The sequence below is a fragment of the Puntigrus tetrazona genome, chromosome 5 (genome assembly GCF_018831695.1).
Source record: "Puntigrus tetrazona isolate hp1 chromosome 5, ASM1883169v1, whole genome shotgun sequence".
Lineage (NCBI taxonomy): Eukaryota > Metazoa > Chordata > Actinopteri > Cypriniformes > Cyprinidae > Puntigrus > Puntigrus tetrazona.
In genome coordinates, this window is record NC_056703.1 from 21,925,037 (window position 1) to 21,953,029 (window position 27,993).

The 27,993-nt window shown below is 37.5% G+C and overlaps 1 protein-coding gene across 2 annotated transcripts; it reads right to left on the reverse strand.

Annotated features, from left to right (window-relative positions):
• Positions 1-461: 461 nt before the first annotated feature.
• Positions 462-27,990, reverse strand: ap2b1 (adaptor related protein complex 2 subunit beta 1). Of its 2 annotated transcripts, XM_043239242.1 has the most exons (22): positions 27,836-27,990; positions 27,322-27,376; positions 26,536-26,641; positions 26,286-26,421; positions 25,562-25,807; positions 25,291-25,481; positions 24,245-24,466; positions 23,976-24,096; positions 22,517-22,612; positions 22,184-22,299; positions 21,697-21,862; positions 21,301-21,399; positions 20,737-20,996; positions 20,201-20,393; positions 15,146-15,187; positions 13,959-14,105; positions 13,061-13,206; positions 12,199-12,328; positions 10,314-10,398; positions 10,058-10,144; positions 6,109-6,263; positions 462-1,824 (listed from the first exon to the last, which is right to left on the reverse strand). In XM_043239242.1, the coding sequence occupies exons 2-22, from the start codon at positions 27,356-27,358 to the stop codon at positions 1,750-1,752; spliced, it is 2,856 nt and encodes a 951-aa protein (XP_043095177.1). In that variant the 5' UTR covers positions 27,359-27,376; positions 27,836-27,990; the 3' UTR covers positions 462-1,749. The 2 variants fall into 2 exon arrangements, with proteins under 2 accessions (XP_043095177.1, XP_043095178.1); XM_043239243.1 differs by lacking the exon at positions 15,146-15,187.
• Between the last annotated feature and the right edge of the window lie 3 nt (positions 27,991-27,993).

Consider the following 27,993-nt stretch of genomic DNA (forward strand, 5'->3'; position numbering starts at 1 on the left):
GAACCACTTGGCACAATAAAACTAAAAGAGTCTCGAGACGCACTTCACCTTTCCGAGTAGCTGAAAAAAAACCAGCTGGAGACTTAACGTTCAGCATCCAAGCACGCCAGTATGACGCATGAGTACGTAGACAGACCATTTCAAATTGTTTGCATGAGCCTTGACCGCCCCCTGAATCTATGTGCATGTGCTTTGAGGGCTGTTCAGTATTCAGTTTGGGCTCTGATGCAGACCTGAGTGATTATGACATGTCTGCGTCATCTCCAGCACGGAGCTGATCTCACTAACCATGACGTCACACACTCACAGACGCATTCAGCTACTTTTAGTGAGATAGATGGTATATATATCTATGCCACAGTACTATTGTAATTCTATATATAAATGTAATTGTCATAAATAATTATTTACATATTTTGAGTACAAAGGTGACCTGAGAAATACCGCATGAGGACAAAGACTTTGAGGGTGAATACACACTGCTGACTTTATTTTGAATTACCATCCATAAAATAAATCTGAAACAATCCGATCAGTCATTTCTTTATGTCACACTTCACATTTCGGTATCGAGATGCACTGCGATCACATTGGCAACATTGGTAATCATTAAAACTCATATTTGCACATATAAGGGTTACGGTCTTAATATTTCACCTTCTTACACAAGTGTTCTACTGGCAGATGTTTATTGGACGCTGCTTACATGCAGGTTCACAGGCACATTAGCAACTATGGCAACAAAAAAGGTTCACATTTAGTCACCAGCACCACCATGAAGACTAGTACAGTTTCGGGGAACAAAACAAACTCTACTCAACAGTCCAAAAGTCATCCGTCCTCGTATCGCCGAGTCTGTTTATTGCATCTCTATTTGTTAGTGTATTAGTTCGATCCAAAGCTGAGCGTGGTTGTATACGAATGTTGAACAGATATTTCTAACACTCCAAAGAGACCAACAACTACCTCACAAAACCTACTCACTTTCACAAGCACAATATATCACATATGGATGGATTCGGTCTGGGAATGAATATCAGATGGCCCACTTATACAAGATCGATAGAAAACATGTCTTTTAAGTCTTTTCTATCACATTAAGTTGATTCATAGCAGTACAAACAATATAAGATAGTGATGGAGTGTCGGCATGTTCATACAGTGGTTAGGATGAACAAGGTATACAAAACGTTAAAAAGGAATGTGGCGTTTTTGCATTGGTCAAAGCATGCAAGGCTAATATCAGATAGGTGGCACATTGTACAATTGCATGAAGCAACACTGCAGCATATCAGAGAATGAAACAAAAGCAATAATGCCAAAATGCATGACGTAGATGCAAAAACGATAACTAAGTGGTCTTTCAGTGGTTACCATTATAATAGGATAACTTTTATAAAGTACATCCACATTACGTTTCTGCTTGGTTACATTCCCTTGACGCTATTTATAGATTCAACTCGTACACTTTCTCCTTCTTTGCATATGACCAATCCAGGGCGTGTGAAGGTGAAGCACTGTCAAAGCATTCAAAAATATAGAATCACACTGGAGCCGTGTTCCAAAAATCCCTTCAACACTTTATCAACAACATCAAGACATTTGGCTACCACCGAACATGACTTTTACGTAGTGGGCACATGGAGTAAACTGGTACCTATAGACGGATATAAAACAATGGCAGAAAACATGGAGAGCTGGATCCTGCAGACAAATATACGTAGAGGGAGAAAAGGATGATGGAGACGTTTAATTCTTCAGAATGGCATCGTACATCTGGTACACATACTGAGACACCTCTGGAGCCCTGCATTTCAGAGAGAGCTGAAAAGGAAAGGAAAGAGACTTAAAATTTAATGCAAAGTGCTCAAATAAAAATGTGCAACAAAGTGCTTGTTCTGGTAGAGTCATACAAATAAAACAAATCATTTCATGAAAAAGAAAAAAGGAAAAGTCCTTATAATCAAACACTGACAATTAAGTTTAAAAAAAAAAGAATTATCAAGACAGAAACAAATGTTCACAAATGTTCATTCTCTGCATTTATTTCAGAACGTGTGTGTGATCAGAACAGACCTAAGCGGCTTTCTGGGTCATGATCCAGCACTACATATACGCAATAATATGAATGTTTTTTCTTGTACTGGACCTTTAGCCGTTTTCCAAGAAGCTTTCAGTGAAGACAGACAAGTAAAGTGCTACCCACTTAAAAACTGAAGTGCTAGAATCAATGTTCCCTTTAAAATCAAAAGACAATCTGCACAAAATGTAAAACAAACAAATAAATAAAATACGCACACTGACCAGACCAAGTTGACCTGAGAAATTGCCTTTTTTACTTTAAATGACATGACATTTTTATCAAAGCTGATAATCATTTCAGATGATCCTAAGAAAAACGGCAAAAATTTCTGCCTGTCTGTACAAAGAACCACAGGATCAATGTCAGCAAGTCACTTATTTGATTAGTGATCCAGAAATAGGGCAGAATATTTCTTATTTCTTCTTTTATTTTTCAACATTTCTTGTTTACATTTTTTTCAAAACCCAAAAACGTTATTTCCTGCTTTGAATCAGATTCTGAAAGTGAGTCACAGACCTCTGGACTACACATATATATATATATTAAAGGGGTCATGAACTGAGAAATCAAAATGTATTTTTTAGTTCAGTCCACAATAAGAGCGAGTCAGCATAGACCGCAAAATGTATCGGACCCATTTGAATCCAACAGAATGCTATATTTATAGCAATATGGATGAGATTGTGGCTGTCGTACCCTGTCAAAGATGGCTTTACCGAGCTCAGCGGCTTTAGCCCATGCTGTGATATAAACGAACGCTATCAGCCATCTAGAAACGTGGCTGGAGCAGCTTGATATGTCCCGTCCTGTCTTCCTGTTGCAGTTAAAATGACAAACACATTGAATAACGTGCCTGTTTGAAAGCACTTCAGTGGACCTTTAAAAAAAAAAAAAAAAAAAAAAGTGGCACAGTGAGCACTGCAGCTGCAGCTAAATTCAAGCATAAAAAATAAACCAGAAAAATCATATTTTGTCAAAGAATGCTTCCCTTTAAAATGTCACTATATTCAGACTGACAGAAGATAAATAAGCGTCTTCAGTGACTTCAATCCAATTGATTGCACTAATTCTCAGACCACTAGGAACATAATCCCATGAACAGCAGGGCTTGTATTGGTTACCTTTACTTGAGGAATGTGTTTCCAGAGGCCCGGCTCTTGGCAGACAACAGCACTCCATCACCGGCTGTTAGGTTAAACCGCACTGGCTTGATGGAGTCCAGTTATCATCTGTTCAGATCAGAGCCAGCTGCTGTCAGAATACTGAGAGCCGAAGTCTCATTAAAAATCAATTGTCTGGGATCAGGTAGGGTTTCTGATCGCACTGAGCCGACCTGGCCTCGGGGGGCCACAGGCAATCACGCTCAGCAGAGGTGGCTGAACAGATGCAATCTGAATAATCAAGAAGGGTCTATTGCTAATCAACAGATTAATCTATTTAGAAAACTCTTCATTTGGCCACCAACTTCTCAAAAGAAATGTATATAGTCCATGGCTGCTGAAACTAAAAGCAGATGCCTAGATGGCCAGTCAGTCAAGAACGTTTTTTGTCCTAAGGATTACAATTTTTTTTCACTTGCAATGGAATCATAAGTTGAATAAATAACATCGAAGAATAATTTAAGCTCTTATTGCAATGGAACTTCATATCGTATATTAATAATAACTGATATAAATAATACCGTTATAATAATATTAGCCTAATTAATGGCACGTTATCATAAACTATATGCATGTATAAAATATTTTTCCCTTCAAAGTACATGACAACTTAACTAATCCAGAAGCTTTAAATTCTTTATGATCTCCATCCCTACACTACCTGCACAGGCAGCATTTTTCAGGTTTCAGACGCTGACCATCTGCTGTGTACACACTCCCTCTCACGCAAACACACATTTACACACCACTGCATGCTTAGCGGCGAGTTGTGAAGATCTGAAGAGGGATTTTCTGTCTCGCTCGTCATAAAGCCAGTTTTATCCCAGTGCTTAGCGTTAGATGAACAAGCATTAAAAACTGTTGAATATGATGCTGCAATTTGTCTCACCCCGACTCATATGATTATAACAAACCACTGTTCAAAAGTGCAGCTGGAGCTTATCAATCTCCAGTGTCATGCCGTTGCCAAGGAAAGGTTCACCGCAGGTGCTCAACCTGTGTTACGTGCCTCACCGAGCAAAAGAGATTTCAATTCACCAGGCAGAGCGTTGAGCGGAGAGCTGCTGTTTGGCTCCACATGAATTATAAAACATGTAAGTACAGACCTCGAGATGCTGATGAGCACTCATTTCCATACTCAGCATCTCGATTCCAAAAATGCAACCAGATTTGATACCAGATGAGAGTTTTGTGAAGCACCATTCATACAGAGAGGGTAGCACCATTCATACAGAGAGGCTGCTTAAAGGGTGACATGAATTATATAATGTGACACGTTTATATGTACCCGCACTTACAAGTCACCTTAAAAAGATTCAATTACTGATAAAAATAGTTTCAACGTAATCTAAGACCTGTATGAGTTTTTCCATTTTGTGTGAAACAAAAAAAATAATAGAATTTAGCAGAATGTCCCAGCTGGGGGACAGTCTATTTAATAACTTTTGTGTGTGTGTGTGTGTGTGTAATGCAAGAAAGTCTAAAAATACAGGATGTAAGGTAAATAAAGGATGTTTAATTTGTTGTTGTTGTTGTTGTTTTTTTTTTTTTTTTTTTGACTAAAATGTCAGTGTTCGTATATATGAGATGTTATCACATGAGAAGCGTACCTAGAAACTTAAGATTTTGGTAACACTTTATTTTAGGGTCTAGTTTCTTGTCAGCATGCATATTACTAGAATATTTGTCATTTATTAGTAGTAACTAAGAATATAGTAATGCTTTATTTTACGTGACCTTATTCTATATCCCTAATCTATCCAATATCTAAACTTAACAACTACTGTACCTTACTAAATATAATTAAGCATCAAATTATGAATTTGTGAGAAAATGTTGTGGGTAATAGTGAATAAGTGTTCCCTATTCCTATATAAGTGTTGTCAATATTTTTTTATATATGTGTACGATAATAAATGTTATAATACATATTGTTCAACTAATTGAAACTATGTTGTGAAGTGTTACTAATATAATAATAATAAAGTAGTTTTGATATTATTGTTAATGATATATATACACATCACTTTACAATACAGTTAAAATAGATCATTAAATAAAGTTGTTCTTATTGTTTGCATGCAACTAGTGTTGTATAAATCACTAGTGAATGACTTTTATAAGCAGGTTCTTACAATCATACGAAGGTCTTTGAATCCATTAAAGCAGTTAGTGAATAAACAAATGATTAATTTATAGACTGTATGTTTTCTCACTCTCTAAAATAAACAAAAAGTGGACTAAACGTAGTTCATTAAACTCGAAACAAAACCACAGAGGAGAGTGCTGCCACTTATTGAGAAGCTGCTTAAGTAACAGCACGCATGCATGTCGTTGTTCGTGAAGATAATTGCGGAACATTAAATAGCACTGACACAATTTAATAATTACTTGATACGACAGAATCAAAGGTCGCTGGGGGTCTATGAGCTAAAAACGGGGATCAATACTCCACCTGTCGAGCGCCAAGTCTTTTCTGAACGCTTCACACCGCTCTTGACCTTCCTGTTCATTTAATGCATTAAGCAAGCAAATCAAGCAGAAAGCACGACTTTCACGGTCATAAATGTATCATGTTTTAAAAAGTCTAATCTCCATAGCAGTGATATAATAACGTGCTGGATCCTTTAAGTGGATTTGTGCACAAAAAATAGAAATGACAAATAAGCCAGGTTTTATGCTAATATAGTTTTCTGTCAAACTTAGGGATGAAGGATGTCCTTGAATATGTTCTGGACTATGTCAAAAGCATTTTGTCTGTCAAAGGACAAGATTTTGCTGTTTTGCGACAAATTGGTACGCGCTCCTCGAGCCGGGCTTTGTTTGAATACACGATTGGTCAATCTTTGTGCTGTGAGCGATTACCGTGTAATTGGGATTGCCAGGTTGTATGCGGAGTTCGGCGAGGATCCAGATCCCATTGGTAAGTTTGAGTGACTGATACAGCATGTCCTGGCCTTCCACGTTCCTCTTGGCGATGGTGTAGACATTGTTGTTCTGCAGTTTGCCTGACACCGTATCTGCCAACACCACAGAATCATGGTTACTCAACGAGATCTCAAACTCAATCTCTCACTAAAGTACAGTTATCAGAAGAAAAGCTACAATTTATCCTTTCAAAAAAAAAAAAAGGATCTCAGTTTATATAATGTTGCACTTATTACGAGTATTTCCTATGAAGGGAAGGGACTGTACTATAAAGGCAATAATCTGTTTGTACAATGAATGAATTCATTAAATCCCTTTGGAATAGGTACATTTCTGCCAGTTTATTCACCATGGTTGGCAAAGAGCATTAGCACAGTATGCAAAGTATGAGCTTTAGCACAGCTAAAGGCATATAATGAACCGAAATTCACCACTTTCTTTTTCCTTGTTGGATACAGGGGGTATTTGAGCAGCAACATTCATTACAATCATTATTGTAATGAATGAAGACTAAAAATACATTTGACCAATTTAAGGTCAATTTGGACTCACAGCACGTACACATTAGAATTATGTAAAACAAGGTTTAAAATAAAGTTTACTTGTGATTATTAATTACATTTGTAATTATTTGTATCAGCTACTTCCAAATCAATCTATGCAGCCCTTCAGTGTTATACCTCAATTTTGACCAGGAATTGTCAGCATAAATACATATTATACACATATTATATTGGACAAAAATTTTAGCGGTCTTGACAAGTCACAAGTCATTAGTGATTAATGAAAAAAATAAAATAAAATAATAATTAATACAGTTTATTGGTCCATTTCACTGGAAGAGAAAGTCTGCATTAACTTCAAAATTTGTTTGACTTTTGTGACTTTTTTGGTGGGCACACCAATGAACAAACTAATAATACATGATAATAATAACCAAAAGCAAATAAATAACATGTTTATAAAAACCTCTTTTCACCATTAAAAGGTAATCTACTGCATGTAACCAACTCTCCCAAAACTACTTCACACATAACACTATGAAACTCCTGAGTGATGCTGCTCTGGAATAAATCACTCTCCTGAGCCATATCATTGCATTTTGGGAGCGCTGGACGGCATGGATCTAGAGAGAGGGAATGATGAAACCCTTGGCAACAGAGATAGACATGCGCTGAAAAGCAAGGACACAACAGCAAAGTAAAGGGGCACAATAAAACGCAATGAAGTGTTTGAAGAGGGAGAGATGGATTGGGGAAATAAAAAGCCATAAGGGTGACGGACAAAGAAGATGGAAAACATTTATACACCGAGAGAGGGAGGTCCGAGGACAGCGGCACTCACTGTGTGTTATATAAGCCACAGAATCAGGTGATGACAGCCGGCGTTAGCAACATGTGGAGCGTGCTGTGACTCACTCCAGTTCACATTACTGCTGTCAATCCTGTGAGTCTGCCTTTACAGCACACAGCACACACACACGGAGACGCTCATGACACAAGAGAGGGGGATGAGGAGGGACACAGTGCAGTATTAACACAGATTTTCTAAAAGAAATGCAATGGGTGGCTGCCAAGGTATTGCTATGCGGTTGAACGAAAATTTTTACGAAATGACTTTAAGGACATTGTAATGAGGTTGCTAGGTGCCCGCTGAAGAGTCCACCCTCACCACTGTGATATTTTAGTCCATTATGGGATATTTTTCACCCATTTCATCACCTGCCAGGTCTAATAACACATCCTCCTCAACAGAACAGCATGTTTTGGGTTATCATTCACACCTGCAGTGAATTACAGGCTAATGTGTCTTTCTCTGGGTTAGGGATTTTAACAAATCCATAACTGAAATATGAAAGACAGTTACGGCATTACTCGTCTAAGCAAGCGCCACTAAATATGAGTGTGATCTATGCCTTTGAGTGTAACAGATGTATTTGCGGTCACATTTTGCAGCAAGAATAATCATCCTAGTTTTTGCAAACAATTGAATACATAATTGGCACAAAATGCTAGAATGCAATTGTGTCACAACAGTTTTCAACACTGATAATAAATATAATAAATGTTTATCGAGCACCAAATCAGCATATTATAAAGATTTCTGAAGGATCACGTGACATCGAAGAATGATCTTACTGATCTGGACAATTTAAGTTTAACATGTCTTTGTAAGAGTGAAACCGGACTTTCATTGGTTACTTTCAGCAGTGATATAACAACAAATCCTCCAGTAGGAGTATCAAAATTCAATTTTGAATTGGTCTAGCAATATCAATGTGAGCAAAAACAAAAAATGCATCCATTATTTTAAGTATTAGAACATCCTGTCCACACCACAGATGAGAACCACTTTGAAGCAATTAAATTATTCTTAATCTATGTAACATTCATGTACAGGCAGCAATTCTGCAGCATATCAATGAGGTTCATAAAACGCTGAAACTAATTAGTGATGTTTATTTTCTGCTAAATTAAGTGCTGAAATTATTCATAATTGGGAATCCGTTGATCCACAGACACGGGAGAATCTTAACCTCCTGGACTCGAGAACTGTGACTGCATCCTGATAAAGAACAAATCAGCCAGTCTTAAAAACAACAAAACGCCTTGCCACTAATTCAATTCTACCAGAAAACATTCAGTCACTTAAAAATAACAGCAATGGACACGGAGTGGGAAAAGGCATTCTGTTATAGCCTGCCCTCATTTGTGTGCTCCATTACATTCACATTGTTATTCAAGTCATGGCAAGCAAGAGCCAATCGGCATCTCACAACAGCAGTCGATTATTCTCTACATACTAATAAACACGACTGAAACCAAACTGCATGGTTACTCCTCCCAAAACAAGGCATCAGCGGAAAAGTGGGAAAAAGAATCAATGTCTGGATTTGTACAACTAGTGCATTTTTGCATGAGCTACACGTGAAGATCACAAACGGCTGGATAAAGCGGTGTGTGTGCGATTGCTGAAATGAGAGCAGATGAAAGCAGGGAAAGTGAGATTGTCTGGTGATTAAGGCACCTCTGGGTGTCTGATCAGTAATTCCAGAGAGTGTAACAGGCTCTCTGTGCTGGTCTCTGTGTTCGGCGCTCCTCCACCCCCTACGTCTGTGTCTGTATGCTCAAATTGGCTCTAGGTTGATGAATACAAAGAGCGAGCTGATAAGCCTTGAAATAAACCAGCTCTGTCAGAGTCTTTTTTACATTGCCACCAGACTAAATAATTATTAATGATTAATAATAATTAAGTATGAATAATACCAGAATGGTCCTTTGGAGTCAAGAGACTGTGTTTTTGTTTTGTTTTATCTTATCTCAAATTGTGCAGAGGATATTTTGCAATAAAGCTTAAAGCAAACAATTCAACTGTTGGCTTAATATCATATCAGAGCATCATGGAGTCATGAATCAAAAATGTACGCTATTCAACATTATCTGTGACTATAATGAAACTTTAATACCAGGAGCATAAAAAAACCCCATCTATTATGTTTTTTTAATGCTTTTGGCAATTAATAAATTAGCATCTGCATTGCGCCAAGTCAAGAACATAAACCCATTTCATGATTTGTACTCACCTGATAAAATGCAGAAACTAAGATTAAGATATTTTGCAATGGAAAATAACCTGGCTTTCAGTATCAGAGCAGACACACTGTAGCAGGTTGCAGCAATCTGGATCAGCTGCCAGTTTGGACACGGACAGACCTCAAACTACAAAGAGCATGAGCGCTCTGGCAAACAGATCAAAAGTCCTTTGCAGTTACCCTGCTATTTGTACGTTTTCCTCTATTCTATCCGCCTTTGATACAATGAGCCCTGATCCATACATGATAAAAACCCCTCTACGCAAACTCATACAGAGGGCTAGATGAACTCACCTGCGTTTAAGTGGCAGTCTTTGATCTGGTACTGCAGCTCATTCTCATTTGGAATGTCCTTCCACGTGGCCAAGAACACCTGACGCTCTGTTGGGGAAAAGTTTTAGGATTATCATGTGGGATTGGCTAATCAGCGAGTAAAGTGTGTCCAGTCCTAGTTACATTCGATCAATACGCTCTTTTATTAGTTTTAATCTCAATCAAAAACTCAGTGTGCTGTTTTTAGATCGAGCATATGTGTGCAGAATGCCTGTACCCATTTTGCCATCCTCCACAAAGAAGACATTGAGAGGGATCAGCGTGCTGAAGTAGAAGACATCAATATTGTTTTTCACAGCCACCTGGGGTGAGAAAGGTTTAGTGGTCAGACTTTTAAATATACTTCACTGAATAAGGGTCTAAAACGGTCCCTGCAGCCTGACTGCAGTTTGATTTGCAAAAAAAAAAAAAAAAAAAAAGAAGAAAAAAGAAGAAAAAAGAGCTTTCAGTTGCATGGAAAGGGACAGAAAAGGAATACAAGAATAAAGGCACAAGAGCTGAAGAAAAGGGGGGGCAGAAATCAATGGCTGCACCCCGTTGATGAGATCTTTCATATTTTACAGCATGTAAATATTATTACACTGCAAATCGAGCCATAGAAATCCAATGAATAAATTATGGCATAACTGACCTCAGTTTTTAGACAGCCAGTGTGTTCTTTGTTGGAAAGGAAGAGGATTTTTATTCTTGGTTAGACCTAGACTTTGACAACTGGTAGACTTTTTTTGTATTTAATGACAGATTTGCATTGTTTTAAAAATAGTTCACCCCCAAATTTTAATATGGTCACCCCCCAGGCCTCCCAAGATGTAGATGAGTTTGTTTCTTCATTGGAACAGAACAGCATTACATCACTTGTAGTGAATGGGTGCCGCCAGAAACATGGTAAAACACCACCTTACTGATGAATTTATTTCTTTCAGCTTTTCACTACTTCGACAGGATTCGTGTGGACTACTTGTGAATTATTGTTATACTTTTATCGTTTTTTTGGATGACGGTACCCATTCACTTAATGCAAAATATCTCCAATTCTGTTCAGTTGAGGAAAAACAAAGTCATGTACATCTTGGGTGGCCTGAGGAGGAGTACATACATTTTCATTTTTTGTTATACTATCTTACACAAGATTTTTTAAAAATCATGTTCAAAAAAAAGAGAAGTTGAATTTTCATTAAATGTCAAATAAAAAAAACTTCTGGACAAGGGCGACTGGTATAATCATCAAAATGCATTTTTTGTGTTCCACAGAAGACAGAAACTAGTACAGGTTTAAGAAGACAGACATATTTAATATCATCCTGTTTAATTAACTTTGACATGGCCAGGTCGCAGCATCTACCAGCCACTCAAAGGGCATTCAGTTGCTGTTTACAGTGATGACTCTTGAGCTCATGAGAAAGCTGAACTCATTAGCACAAGCCATAAACACTCTGCAGGCAGCTCAGCTTAATACTGAATACCCATATGCTTGACACTAACAAAAGTGAAGAGGAGAAAAGTCACAGAAGGTGATCTTTAAACAGGGGGCGCATGAGGCAAAGAGAGCAACTCAGCAGGATGTCACAGGCAGAAAATAGGGCGGAGGAGGAAGTATGCTGGGACATTGTGGCGTAAATGAATTCTAAAGGAAGGAACAGTCAGAGCAAACACTGTTGGACATCTATCTGAAGATAAACCGACACACTGGTGTAAAACTAATGAGGCAGAAAGATGTCGATATAAATCATATGAAACGATGATGATTCACAATGACATTTGTATCTGATTGATTATCTGCATTAGTAGACTAGATGCCGTGGGCAAGTACTCATTATCTAGAGTGTTTTAAAGGCATGAAATTGAATGTTTTGCAGCCGCTGTTCACACAAATGATCTCAGTAACTAATGAAGCACGTGGGGAAGACTGACTCAATCGTGCGTGCTGTGCAGCCGAGAGTTCAGGGCTTTGGATACACAGAGATGTGATTTAAACATTAACTGCGTATTTGTAATGCGTTATTTCCTGTGGGACGCTTAATGCACAGAAAGGACCCAATGGGCGTGTGTGGGCGTGTATGGGGGTGTAAAAATACACGGCGAAAGGCAATGATGCATTGTACCTGTAGGTTGTTGAGTGGGTCCATTTTCATCACAGGGCCGATGGTGTTGAGAGGAAGGGAGATGTCGATGCTCTGGCTGGGCATCAGTGGAGTGTGAACGGGGAGAGGGGTGGTGGGGATCACACCGAAACTAAAAGACACAACAACAAAAGGCAATATAATATGTAAACAGTCTCTAATTGCTCTAATCATGCATCAGTTACAGCAAAGGAAAATTAACATTTAAAGTAACAAGAGCAAAAATTTGAGTTACTGATCTACTGTTAAACTTTGCAGAAATTTTTTATCAGATGTTTTCAGTGATTTTCTTTATCGTTTTTATAGTGCATACCATACAATAAATAAATGCAAAAGAACATATACAATTTAATGCACAAACTATACAAAAACATATAAAAATAGTAATAATTACATTTTTATTAATTTAATTTTTTATTCCGTGATGATCTCCCAGAAAACATGTCAACAACTACTCAAGAAACATTTTTTATTAATAATGTTGAAAACATTATATTTTTGTGAAAATTATTATTCATTTTTTGTAATTTGGACTAATCATTTGAAACTGAAATCTTTATCAACTCCATAAATGTCACTTTTTTCAATTTAATGCATCTTTTCCAAGTAAAAATTTAAATTTCCTTTAAATATGACCAAGAAAATGTTCTTCCTAGTGTATTTTAAAAGTAATTATAGAAATTTAATTTTAAAATTAAAATCTTTATAAAATATACTAGTATATAAATCAATAATTGCTCAAATATGTAAATTGCTCATTATGTAAAATGGTAACAAAAATATATACCAAAACGATGATCAACAACTACAATCACAATGACTGTAAACAGACACATGCACAGACCTGTTCTTGTTGAACTGGATGGCAAAGTCAGTCATGTGCTGCAGGGCTTTATTGGTGAAGGACATGTCCATGTACATGTGACCCTGACGCCGAGAGAAGGTTCCAGATATCTCCAGTCCTTTTGCTTTGACTGCTGGTAGCCATACCTTCACAAACCAAAGAAACAAGTGTTCATGGTACGTTCTCTAATTTACTGGTTGTCTATTTAAAAAATAAATCCTTCTCTAAAAGGATAACTACAGTCATTCTAAACTCAACGACAGGAGGAGTTTGACATTCACCTACACTCACTCACCCAAACACTGTTGCTTACAAGAACTGAGCTGGCATCCAAAAAGAAACAAAATCAGATTAAAAGAGACAAATTAACAGATATACAAGCAGCATGAGGCACCCAGAGCACCAGGGGAATTGGAAGAGCTCCACAAGGTAGTTTATAAAGTATCCTAATAAGAACTAATTGTGCTCTGTCCTACTCTACTGACCTACTCTGGCTCTAATGGAGCTCTTATTAATGATGTTGCCCGAGACGTCATTCTCCCGGGAGCCGTTCTGCACGCCTGTATTCATGTAGCACATGAAGTTAATGCTCATCCTGGAGAATGAGAACAGACTGATCTTCCCTTCTTGAAAGGCTCTTCATTATGAATGAAATTGCTGCTTGTGAGATATGCCCTAGTAAATTCCTGGATGCGAGTAGCCCTGCTGTTTGCTGTCTACCAGTGCCCCAACTTAAAAAAAAAAACAGTCCACACTGAAACAAGTATAGGCTCGCAAGAATTGGATTTGGATTGGTTCTGGCCGTTTAGATTGGCTGGCTGTTTGAGAAATTATATAAATCAGAATCAGAAAAGGGTGAGAGGTTATGGTTAACTGTCCAAAGCCGAGTCATACTCACAGTTTTAGGTGCCACATATCCTCCTGTAGCAATGGACATTCCTGACGACAACTCAAACAGGTCATTGAGGCCGCTGCTGAGAGCAGCAGGTGTAGGAGACGGAGCAAAGGTGTTGGGTACCGATGATGGGATGAAGTTCTGGCCCACCTGCGTGACATAAACGGAGATCATAAGATTTCTGAATGTCAAAAAGAAGAGTCTACTCTAGCAACAGCAACAGGCTGTCTTCGTGTAGGCCACAGCAGCTGTGCAGGATATAAAGAAAATGAACTGCATTTTGATATTATGGACAAACCAAACTTGATCGAAAGTTTGGAATAATTAAGATTTTATAGTGTATTCAAAAGAAGTCCCCTGTGCTCACCAAGTCTGAATGTATTTGATATGATATTGTGAAATTATTTATTTATGATTTAACGTCATGTCAGCAACAGTAGCTATATAATTGTCAAGAAGAGATATTGTGAAATATTGTGATATATTTACCAAAAGGAAATGTTTTCAGCCAGTACGTCATTTTCATATGCAGATCACGGTTGCTCATTTACTAATAAATGGAAAAAATCCACTTGTAATCCACTTGAAAATCTTTTTTTCAGGTGTAATTATATGTGGAAACCTAAAAACGTTGTTGCTGTGGGCGGCTCCACAAAAATATAAAGCAGCAAAAATTCTGAAGGATCATGCAACATTAAAGACTGAAGTAATGGCTGAATTATCACAGAATTATTTTTTACATTTTAAAATATATACATAATTCTAAAAATATTTTGTAACAATAATATTAATAGCTTATTATTCAATCAAATAAATGCAGCCTCAATGAGCGTAAGTGGCTACTTTCAAAAACATTTAAAAAAATCTTTATCTATCGGTCTAAATAAGAGCCGTGCAAGGAAAAACAAGGCATGTAGGTACCAAAATAAAACCCCCAAAAAAACACCAATACTTAAAAGACATATGGCAAAGCAGGAAACGTTAAACAGAAGTCTTTAGAGAAGTTGGTCATATCAAGAACATCATATCACCTCAAAGCAGGAAGGATTTTTGTGCATGCAAATAAAAGAAACAAAGCAGAAGACACAGCTAGGTGAATACTCTATACAGGCTATTAAGAATCATAAATAGCACACAACATGCTGAGTGCGGACAGACGAACACGAGCGGAAGGAGAGGAGCTCACTTACTGCAGGACTGCCCCCAACACCTCCTCCCAGATCTCCCCCGAGCTATAACAGGGAACAAAAGACCCATTTCCAGGCCAACAAACAACATGAGAGAGACAGAGAGACACGTCAAGGATCCATTAACAAGAGGTTTCCTGTTTACAAAGAACATCACGTCACAGACAACTTTTAAAGCCTGCTATTCCAAACTTTGTTTTTGCCATGGTTAAAAACAACCTGAAATTGAATCTTGGAGACACTGATTCAGCTGTTGACCAAAACTGATTCGAATAAAGCTGATGACAGAAGCGTCCCAGCGGGAAGAAAGAGTTGAGCAGCGCTGCTCCGTTTCATTCATAGGCTGAAAGTAACAATTCATTTTGTGTGTTAGCAAAAGTTGCGGAAATAAAGAAAAAAAGCTGATTTGTGAATGAAGTTACTGCACTCAAATATTGAAGAAAACACAAATCCACTGGACTTTCTGAACAATATGACCAAGAAATGTCACCATATCCATAACCTGAGAGAAATATTGCTATAAAAGCTATTTAGAGCAACTAAAATAAATAATACAAACAACATAAGAGAGATATTATAAAAGCAAGGCACCACTGACATGTGAGTGATGTTTTATATTTTTATAGATTTTGAGAGTTTTGGTGAGGTTAGCAATGAAGGAAACATATTTCAGCATACTAAAGTATTCAATTTTGATGAAAGATTTCTTTTTGTTTGGAATGATGCATCATGCACAATAATACAATAAATGTGTATTTAGAAAGTAAACGGAGTCCATTCAGATTTTCTATTGGCTAAAGACCACATTCCTCTCACTGACCTTCAGCCGTCCAGTCACCTTGATTTTTCAGTGAGAAAATGAGCAAGATTAAACAACCTTGCCGCTTCACACTCAGCAGGACACAAATCACGAGGTGAGTTGTAGAGTGCAAGAAGCAACGTTTAGGGTATGGGGAAAAAAATGGATGGTTATGTCAAAGGCAAATATTTTGAGCCAAAGCTCAATGGAGAATTGATTGGAGATTTTATGCTTTTGGAATCATAATGTGATTCAGATTAGACAGACTAGAGACCTGCTAAATGTCAATGTACATCTGATATGAGGTAAAGAGGCCGTTGAGACCATGAGTTTAAAAATGCATCCCTTCAGGTGCTGAGTCTGCAGTGTTCGTCTGTTTCAAACACTCGCGACCTTGAACAGTCAGAAGACCCTGCAGACTGTTCAGTGTTTAACATTCCCCGGCTCTGAACATCGTCTCCTTGATAAGGATGACGAACGCATTGGTATTTTATTGGAATGACTCATTTAGTCAGTAGAAGTATATTCATTGCACTGAATATGAAGCTTTGTGCCAGTGTTAAGCTACGAGTTGTGACCAGGTTTAACAATTGGCTGGAAAAAGAAAGAAACTGGGTGGAAAGGAAAAAAATTGCCAATTTGTTTGACAATCATTTCTAAATCATGTCCATTTAGAGATTTCACTTGGGTCAAAATGTCATTATATTCAGCATTAGTATATTAGATTTTTTTGGTAACTATTAACTACAACTTTGCCCTAAATAAATTCTTAATTTGTTGCTTATTCATAGTTAGTAAGGTAGTTTTTAAGTTTAGGTACTGGGTAGAATTAGGAATGTAGAATAAGCCACTAATATGCGTTTAATTAGCACTAATGTCAAATATTCTAGTAATATGAATGCTAATAGGCAACTAATAGGTGCAACCATAAAATAAAGTGTTACCCAATTTGTTTTTGTCACACCATGTCTATGTCTGAACACCCTGTCTAGTTAGTTCCTGTCATGGTAATGTTAATGTGTCACCGGCCTTTCTTGCAGAAGACATCTCTTAACGGATCTGACCGGTTTTGTCAGCACTAACTTCAAACTAGCAAGAAACTCATAAATATGAAGGCCAAGGACATCGTCTGAATGGCTGTACTGCCGTTGCTTTATGGGGATGAATTTAAAGACGAAACCTCTCCTGCATACTGCAGATCTATGGTACAGCGCAATTAAATCACAACTGCTAAACGGGCTAAAAAAAAATAAATGAATAAATAAAAATATAAAAAAACACTACCATTTAAACTGTTTTCAAAATATGATGAAATGTTTTATTAGCACCAAATCAACATTTCAATTAGAATGATTGATAAAGGATCGTGTGACATGTTTTACTCTTTGTCTCTGGTCTCACAACCTCTGTTTTGTCATTTGGCAGAGGAGTAGTTCATCACGAGTATCACTGAGCAGGGAAACTCAATTATGAGTTTATTACTAGTCTAGAGACGGGATTTCAAAACCTTTCCTTACAACCTGTTCAACTCAGCTTGAGCTAGAACAGCATCTTTACCACAGCAAGTGGCATGTCTCTGTCCTGGTTTATGTAGGACACCCGTGCAAAGCTCGGACACAGTAACTCCTCCAATTTGGAGAAGATTGCACCGAGGAGCAGCACCTGCGCTGCCCAGATATAAACGCTTCGCATGTGCCATGCTGGAAATGCCTGCAAGATGCCTGCTTGACAAATCCAATTATACACAAGGAGGAAGAAACGGGCCTTTTGTGGCTCCAGAAAAAAAAATAATAATAATCCTGGCATATGCACACAATATTTCCAATAATATTCATTGGGGGCAAATCACCCAAACATTTCTGTCAGCATTTATTCTCCCTCATGTCATTCCAGACAATATAATTTTCTTTAGTGGAGCACAAAAGAAGGTATTCTGTTAAACAAAGCTAAGATGTTCGATTTTGAAAGCTTTTAATTCAAAGCCTGACGAAGACCGCTTGTTGCCAAAACACTGCAATCAATTAAATTATCAAATATTTTATGAAAGCAAACAATAACAGTGTGCTGGCCTTCTGGAATATAATTTGAAATTCTCAATAGTATTTCAAATGAAAGGTTTCTGGAGTATGTTACACAAGAAATTCACATTTAATTCAATGTGTTAGTTTGTCGTTTCGAGTGCCAGTTGTTTCAATTCCAATTTTTTTTTAGTATATGGAAAATAGTAGCTTAAGCCCTATTCGCAGAGGACTATTTTTCTAAACTACATCCGAGTTTCAATTCTTACAACCTGACTCCAGCAATTTTCACGCAAGGGACTAACATCTCTGTGTTTATTACAGATGTGGGAGGGTCTGTTTTATACATCTGGGTCTTGTACGGTTGTTTTTTTTTTTGTATCTATATCAAAATATATCAAACGTACGTGAGGTAAAAGCATCTATGAAAACACAGAAGGAGACGGCGTTGTAAAAAAAAAAAAAAGTAACAAATTATATAATTATAATTACATATACCACCGTGCTATGTTTAGTTACTTGCAATTATATATAATTTACTAATATTACTATTTTAAGTACATTTCACTGTCATCTTACAATTAAGTGTAATTGTTAATATTACATTAAATATTAAAACTACAAATGTAGAGAAGACTTTGTGATTTTTTTGATTTCTCAGTGTGTACTGTCCTTTTAGAGCGCATGATCTGCACAGATCCTGAGCAGAAATGTAAATCTTGTCTTTACTTCCCTCAGGAACCGTGTATGTGTTGAGTGGAAGGTTTTATGTGGGTTGATGACGGTGTATAAAGAGGAAAGACTTTCAGCCCTGGGGTTCTGGGCTGTGGATGCAGTGAGTTTAGGAGAGAGCAGTGCCGGTGGCTGGTGTGATATAACACTTGTGAGCTCTCAAACAGAGTCGGAACACTTCACATGCAACGGTCCCTCCACTTCAGCATATGCCAATCCTGCAGCTACGCCATGATCACCACTCAGAGTAATACTAAAGGGGCAGCAATTTATAATTCAGAAGCAGGCACATCAGATTGAGACTTTTGGGCCCACTGTATATGCATCAGACTCTTATTATCAAAATAGCAAAGAAAATCATTTCCATTACACGCGCACGAACCGCATCATCATCGTTCAGTTTAGATCTGCAGTACTGAGCGGCATTCAGTACTGTGTCAATAAATGATGAGAGCGTGATTGGAAGTCAGAGCGCTTACGCAATCACATTCCCATTCCAGTAAAGAAGCGCTGACCTCGCTGCCGTTTCACCCTGCGCTTCTTTACTTTGCTCTTCGCTGTCATCAGACAGACGCTTCTGAAACGTGGTGACCATGGTAACGAGTGTGGCTCAAACGTGAAATATACTGCTGCAATCATCTCACGCTGAAGCGGAGCGCACTAAAACCTTCAAACCTCACCTGCACCAGTGAACACGCCAGAGAAACTAGTCAAAACACTGGTCACTCTATAAAAAAAAAAAAAAAAAAAAAAAAAAAAGAGCGACAGCTGCATGCTCTTACAGAAAAAAAACACACCAAATGCACATGTGAAGATCATATGTGAAATATGTAAAACCCATGTGGTCACATATTTCACACGATCACATGGTTTTACAGATTGACACCATAAAAATGGTCCAAAACCACATAATTTCTTTCATTGCAAAACTAAATATATTAACAATCTATATTTCATACAAATTTCTTGTATAAATATTTTGTATAAAAATCTGCAACAAGTAAATTTAAATAAATTCTGAACTTCTGAATAAATGTATAAACTTAAAAATAAATAAAAATACCATTGAGATAATAAAAACCTAGCTTTCAATGAGCAGTATGGTTCAGTCCAGTACAGTATGATTCAGGACAGTTCACAGTGATCCAGCTTGCTTTTCCACCAACAACAGTATCTTTACTTGATCCTTCTCACGCAATCCCATTCTAAACTTGTCAATGGAAACACAATAAATTGTGTACTGTACTGTATTAAACTGTACCACTCGACTGCTTTTGTACCAAATTTTGCTTTTTGCTTGTTAAACATAGCTTTAAAAGCATTTTTTTAATTTGTACTGAAAACAAAACAAAAATACTAAATAATAAACTGGTTTTTGCATGCTATACTAACAATAACTAAGGTAGCCATAGCACTCTAGCGGAAACTATGGTTATCGCTGTAAGTAGTTCAAATAAGGGTTGTTGGACATTACACTAGACTGTAAAGCTATAAGAGAAGAACACGCACCAAACTGTCAAGACCACCTCCGAGGAGATCCACAGCGCCTATCTGCATGGAAGACCCCTGGGGCACGTTGACGGGGGGACCGAGGTCCAGATTAAGCAGGTCTCCCAGAAGATCACCCTGAGAAGGAATGACTTGGGGTTGATCGATAGAAGCAGCCGGGCCGGCACTGACCGGACTCTCCCCGGTGTCGATACTACAAAAGAAAGATGATACACAGTGAGATGGGTAACACGAAGTATACAAAGGATGCTTCATTGCTCTAGTGGAGAGAGGACAATGTAGGTTCAGTGTGGCGCTACTTTCGATGAGTCCCCCATTGTATTACTGGACTAAGACTGATTCAGACATCCTTTTCCGAAAAACGGAGAACCACACATAGCAAAAACACAAACAACAGGGATGCCAGACCTTTACCATGACTTTGTGATTTTGAGCTCTTTGTGATGAATAATTTTAAACTATTTTATAGCACTCACACTTATAAAAGGGCCATTTTTCGTCACCGAACATTTTAAGAGGTTCAGCTTTCTCAGTACCTGCCGTGCTGGATGGGCAGATGTTTGCGGTGAATGCCGTGGCTTCCTTCCACAAAGGCATTGGGGGGTTTGTGATAGACGGAAGCCAGCGAGCCGATGTGGCAGATGAGCTCATCCAACAGGGTGGGCTCGATCAGGTCTGTTTCCTCTGAAATCAAAGGCTTCTCAGACAGCACAACCTCTTTAGCGGTCACAGGGTCGGTGGACAGCAGACGCCAGTAGATGTAGCCACGATCACGCAGGTCAGGGTTATCAGAGTCCTGAGGAGATGAAGAAAAAAACAATAGTTACAATAAGCATCGTTACACTGAGAGCCAGACGCTGAGCTCCTTTTCATCCTCTGCATGTTCATTTAATATTTAAGATGGTGTGGATGTGTACTGATGCTGATGGACCACCATGCCCAGTGTTGTATACAATGAGCATAAGTATGCAATTGTCTTTCATTTCAAACAGAGTTAAATAAATAAATCTTTATCTGATATAAAATGTGCTTGCATAGTTTTTCAAAATGGGGGTGACTAAAGCCAAAGTTTATTGCGTCCAAGCGAATCTCCATCTCACCTGAGTGGCCAGACTGAGCACTTGCTGAACCAGCTCCTGAGTTTCTGAGGGCTTCTTCAGGAACAGCTTCACGATGGCTGTCAGCAGAGTCAGCTGGACCTGAAGCAACAGTGCAGCGGATACTGAATCAGATCTAATTTTAAACAAACTTTATACAGTATACAAAACAAAAAACATCACAACTGACGAAAAAAAAAAAAAAAATATATATATATAATATATACATATTTCATATGTACATATATGTAATATATACATTAGTCTTTCAGTTTAATGTGTGTGTATATATATATATATATTATATATAATATATATATAATTTCTGAATAAAAAAAGTTCAACTGATCAAAACAAAAATACAAAACAAAACAGAAAAAAAAGAAAAATATATGAAACCTGAGTGCTTTCATCATGGAAGCCCTCAAGGAAGCTCTCCAGGAGCTCATCGGCATTGTCGATACGCTCAGCATATTCTCCCACAATCCAAATCATGGCAGCTCGAGCGTCTGGCTCATCCAAAGAGTCCAGGTTTTCACACAGAGTGGCAATTATGCTCTCGTACCTGAGCAGACAACAGAGAGGCGTTTCAGCTTCCTAATCATTTTACAGGTTCTTTCGTTCTAAATCCACTTTTTATTTTTCTTTAGATAAACAAATGTAACATAAATACTAAATCACAGGACATAGCATTCAGGGCATTTTAAGGATCACAGGTGGACATGAAGGCTGTTAGTTAATCCTAATCTAGATTGTAAATCAGCAGAGAATGCATTCTTTATAAAACACGCAATCTCAGAATACACTGTGTCAAAAATAAATCCAAAGGGGTGAAAGAGCACCGAAAAATGTAAATGAAATTAGTCGAGATGAGAAGCAGACTGACTTGTTGGGGTATTTGCGGAAGATGTCCCTGATGACCACAATGGCCTCCTGCACGACGTAATTGACCTTAGTCTGGATGAGGTCCAGCAGAGTGCTAACACAGCGCTCAGCAGATTGCTGCACGCACAGACAGAAAAAGTAAACTCAGTCACAGCTACACATTACAATGACAAAACTCAAAGCACTACAGCACTTCAACCACGATGCACAGAGACAAAAAAGCAATAAAGGTGGCTTATAGAAGAGAAGATGCTTTCAATTATTTTCAATCACATTTCAGGAGGAGACACACGAAAGATACGTAGGGCTGAACAATCCCATGAAAATGACATACCTCCACTTTGATAGCACAACGGCCAATGGCTCGAACGGCTTTCCGAACAAAGTCTACATCCACTTCAGTGGCATACTCTTTCAGTTCAGCCAACACCTATGGAAATCAACAGTTCTGTAGAAATCAATCGCGCTTCTGAAACGAAAGGCTGAACGACCTCCACAAGAGAAAAAAAATGGAGAAAGGATACCTCGATCCCAAGTTATAAGCTTGGGGGGAAAAGTTCAGGAAGAGCCCGATGTTAACATTTAACAAATGGGCATGTTTATGAGGCTAATAGGTAAATGACTTAATAGAAGTCATTCCAAAGAGATGCATTAGAACGAAATGTCATTTGTCGTCGCGTGCAGTTCAAGCAGAGCTGTCGATTTATAAGAGGCAGCTTAAAGCTTGATGGGCTTAAGCATGCGTTTCTTGCTAAACACAATGAAAGACTGTCACTGAATAGAAAAAGGCACAATTCAGAGCAACATAATTAGGTGAAATCGACAATGCAGCTCTACTGAAATTGAATTCGTTATCTTTTGCAATTTAGGTCTTCCATACTCATACAAAAAAAAAAGACCAAATCAAATAACAGCCCATCAATTAATTTTGCAGTGTTATGTAACATTCAGTTGAACATTTAATTTTTCATTTGAAATAAACTGTTAATTTGTTTTCCAGTTAATGCAAATCTAAATCCCGGGGGACTGCAGTCAATATCCTGGCAACATTTTTTCATTACCATCACAGGAAATTTTGGACTTTGTGGATCTATCAGTAAGAGACTGTGATCTCTCTGTAGTTACATAAATGACAGTGAAAATCATTGAAGATAATGATGTTATTAATGTAGCTTTAATTAAAGTTAGAGAAAAACCTCTATCATTTGAAACTTTTAAAGGCCTGGATTAGCTGGCTGCCTCTGCCTACTATTGAAACTACAGATTCTTAAAATCCCAAACCTGTTTACTTCAGAACGTGATAATAAACATGCAATATATACACTGTAAAAATAATTATTTACATATAATTGCATTAACAATTAATGATGAGCAATAGTTCTCAATAGCAATTTTCTCTAATATGCTGTTATCACAGTATACAGTATTATCATGGTATTGAAATTTATTTGAAAATATGTTTAAAAATGTGACACACATCTATGGTTTTAACAGCCCTTCAGATTTTTGTATTTGTAGTGGTGTTCATCGCAGCACCAAATACTTAATTAACAAGCTATTTATTTTTAATGAATATATATTTTTTAGATTTTAATTTGGACTACAACATGCCCTAGATATGTTTTGTTTTGACTTCATTGTTTGGTCGCACACAGGCCGCATTAAGGCTCTATTAATTCTGTTAAATCAGTTAATTCATTAGTTGACCAATTTTTTTTAACAGTGTAGTTTTCTCGTTAAATCTCCCGTTCATGCATTGTTTAAAGCTAAGAGTAAAACACGGTTTGAAATACCTGGGCGATGTTGGCATGAGAGGCCAGGCGGATCATGATATCCAGTTTCTCCAGTTTGACATAGATGGGGTCATTGTACTTGACAAAGAACACTTTGATCTCTTGCTTCAAAATCTCGGGTCTGCGGGTAGAGAGACGCCACCATTTGAGTCTTAGTCAAAACATTTATAATTGCTAAGCAAATAGACAACTGCACAGTATTGCCATCTAGTGACGATTCAGAATGCGCTCAAGTGTATCTGCTAAATTATGGGATCTAGCGGTCTAACCGTTTCTGCACGATAAGGTTGATGTTCCTCAGGGCGACATATTGGACCTCGGGTTCCCCAGACAGGAGCGTGACGAGGGGAGGAGAGAGCTTCTTCAGAAGAGTGTTGTAGTAATCGGAGTCCTTAGGCAGGAGCTCCAGAAACTTCATCAGTACCTTCACCGCTGACAGCACCACAGCCGAGTTAGCATGAGAGAGACGAGGGGTCACACGCTCACAGATACTAAAACAGGCAGGAAGAAGGAGTTTAGAAAGATGATCTGCCATTTTTTACCCTGTCTATTTTTAGAAAGAGATAACTTGATATATTTTCCATTATTGAGGCAGCTCCTGCCAATATTGTTCAGCAATACATTGATAGTGCAAGACAAAATCCCCATTAATCCAGCAACCAATGGTTTGCAATTCTTTAACCTTGGATTTGGATGCTTTTAAAATGTTTCACTAAAGTTGAATGAAAGTCAGACAGAGAAATAGTGTGTTTTGCTGAAATGCCTCGGACTGAATAAATCTTAGTGGTTTAATATTTGAAAATGATTTGAATTGAAAATTAAGACAGCTATACATATTAGTATTATTATACGTTTGGACTGCACAATAAATATTTATTATAATAACATTTTAATATGATTTTATGTTAAAATGTTACATTTACAGAAATCTGTATAAATTGTATATGTTTTCAATAATAATAATAATAATAATAATAATAATAGTAACAATAATAATCATAATTTTAGTTATACTGGTTAGCTATAATCATAGTTTTGTCTAAATTGTGATGCTCTACAAACAAGCAACACTTTTTCGCATTTTCTTCCCAAAATGGGCCTATTTTAAAATTGATTTAGGTATGAAAAATGTGCTATAAAAATAAAATAGCCTAAAGGGTACAAAACTAAAGAATAATTTCTCCACAATTAAGTCTTGCTGATACACATACGATGCACACATATACATGTATATACACAAACACACGCGCACGCACACACATAAAATAATTTGGTTGTCCAATACTAATGAATATGAGGATTATTGTCCCCTCACCTCTGGGCCTCACGCTCGTCTTTGGGGTTGTAGTTGGAGAGACAGTCCAGGATGAAGATCTGGCCCCACTCAGTGCATTCGTTGAGGGCTGTCAGGAGCTTATTGATGTTCTGAGGATTCAGGTCCAGAAGGTTGCTGTTGGGGTGAGATTCGCTGATCTCAGACAGGGCAGCAACTGCATTAGCCACAACCTATGTGAACATTAGTTGTCAGTATATAACTGTAAATGAAGACATATGCATTTAGAACAATCAGATCAAAAGCGTCTAACCATGGGGTTGGAATCAGCGATCAGGTCCCTGAGAGAATCCAGGAAGCCCTGGTCCTCCACCATCTGGGCGTTGATGTCATGCAGTTTGGCCACGCACACTGCAGCGGTCTTCCTCACATAGGGGTCTTCATCCTTCAGACACTTTCGCAGAGGCTCGCACAAGTACTCAGTGATCTTGTCCACACGAATACAGCCCATTGTACGCACAGCCAGAGCTCGGATCAGAGGGTTTGGATCCTCACAGTCCTAAAAAAGACAGAAAAAGTGACTTCAGACCTCTTGGTGGAATTTTACAAAACCATAGTACACTCAGTGCTGTCAAACAATTAATCGCATCCAAAATTAAAGATTTGGTTATATAATATATGTGTATATACACTGTGTATATTTATTATGTATATATAAATACAAACACATGCATGTATATTTCAGAAAAAAAAGGTTATATATTAAAATATATTTATATACACAATATAAAAATATATATATATATATATATATATATATATATATATATATATATATATATATATATATATATATATATATATATATATATATATTAAATATCCAGAAAATATATATATATATATATATATATATATATATATATATATATATATCCAGAATATGCACATATATATTATGTAAACAAACACTTTTATTTTGGATGTGATTAAATGGATACGCTTATGTTAAAATTTGTTCCAACATCAATTCTCACCTTGACAAAGCTGTTAACGGCCATGATGGCCATGTCGGGCTGACTCTTGGCATAGTTCATAAGGTACAGGTAAACCAGTTTCTTCAGCTCCAGGTTATCCGTCTGCATGCAGTTTACCACATCTGGAAACAAGGAACTAAAGAAACAGGCAAAAAGGCATTAGCTTAACCATCAGGGTCAAAATAATGGTCTTTTAAGAAATGTGGGAAGTCTGATTTAGTAATGGTGATAAACGAGTCAGTCAAAGCACCTGACATCCTTGCCCACTGTCATGGCTGCAATGACTTTCTTCACTGCCTCTTTCCTCTTCTCCTTCTTCTCATTGTTCAGCTCGGCCTTCAGCTCAAAGATTTCACCTGTAACCGAGAGTAGTCTGATTAGTGCTCATCCGACGCCTGTTTTCAGAGGCTAATGCGTACACAAGCTCTACAGAGCAGAAGAAAAGCATTAAATTCACAATTGTCCTGCACTACATTTAGTCCAAATAAACTTTGTTTTCTATTTTACCAATCCTTGAAATAATTACCTGTCCTTTTAGCTCTTAAAATAGCAACATTCTCACTTATCAATTAATCAGAAATGATCAATAAAGTGCTCTGGATCCAAATGTAGCCCTATAACATTACCCCTAAAATTAGTCAGAGTTACATATTACCTTTTATAATTGAGTTCCAACGAGTTTTTACATTACATGGTGGAGGGATCTGGAGTCAATAAAGGACTTATAAAATTCTAAGTAGTAATGTTGCTGTTTCATTTTATCATTTAAAAGTATATAATGAGATCTGAATACACTGCAGTCATTACGTTAAACATTAAATTCTTACTTTTACATGAAGTTTGGTTTTGAGTTTCTTTGTAATTTTTCTCTCCCAAACCCAAATTCATATCAATTAAATACCAGAAGTGAACATACACGGTTTAAAATAACATACAGAAAATATCTTATCAGTCTGTGTGTAAACCGTTCTGTAAATCAGTTCTTTTTAAATCCTATTACTATTAGTAAATTAGCAAATTCAAGCCGTCTGCTTGCCTTTTTTGTTGGTGGTAAAATACTTGGAGTCGGTCATTCTGACAGCTTCTCAGATCTGAAGAAGAGGAAATAAAGCACATTCACATATCGACATTTTAAGGAAGCAAAAAGCAACAGTATATTCTTAAAATATCCTTCGTTGACACCTGTCAATTTTCATGAAATTAGAATACAGATACAAATTCGAAACATGCCTGTAATTCTCAGTTTACAACGGAATTCATCAGACAGTTATGTAGACCGTTTGCTACATGAACAAACAACACAGAAACGCAGCCTCGCACTACAACGGATTATATCAACTAAAATATATACATCGACTTATCATTTGCAGCTGTACTTCACAAATGTAATGACTGATAAGTTTATTAATTGGGCGTGACCCAAAAATGATCCAGCTATGCTAGGCTAGTGAAAACCTTGGAAGCAGGACATTTATCGACTGAAATACGGACATCTGTCCCATCTAAATTATAATGCAGAGCGATAAAAACACAAAATATCAGATACGCACAAAGGATGCAAGAATCGACGCAATATAGGAAAATCCTCGATTACAGAAGCGCTTCCCGGCGAGATGGGAGATGCGGTTGCTGCCTCTGCTTTTGGTCGGCGCTGGAAGATGGAGCGCACCCGGAAAAACAAAATGAAGCGCGGAACCAACGGACGGGA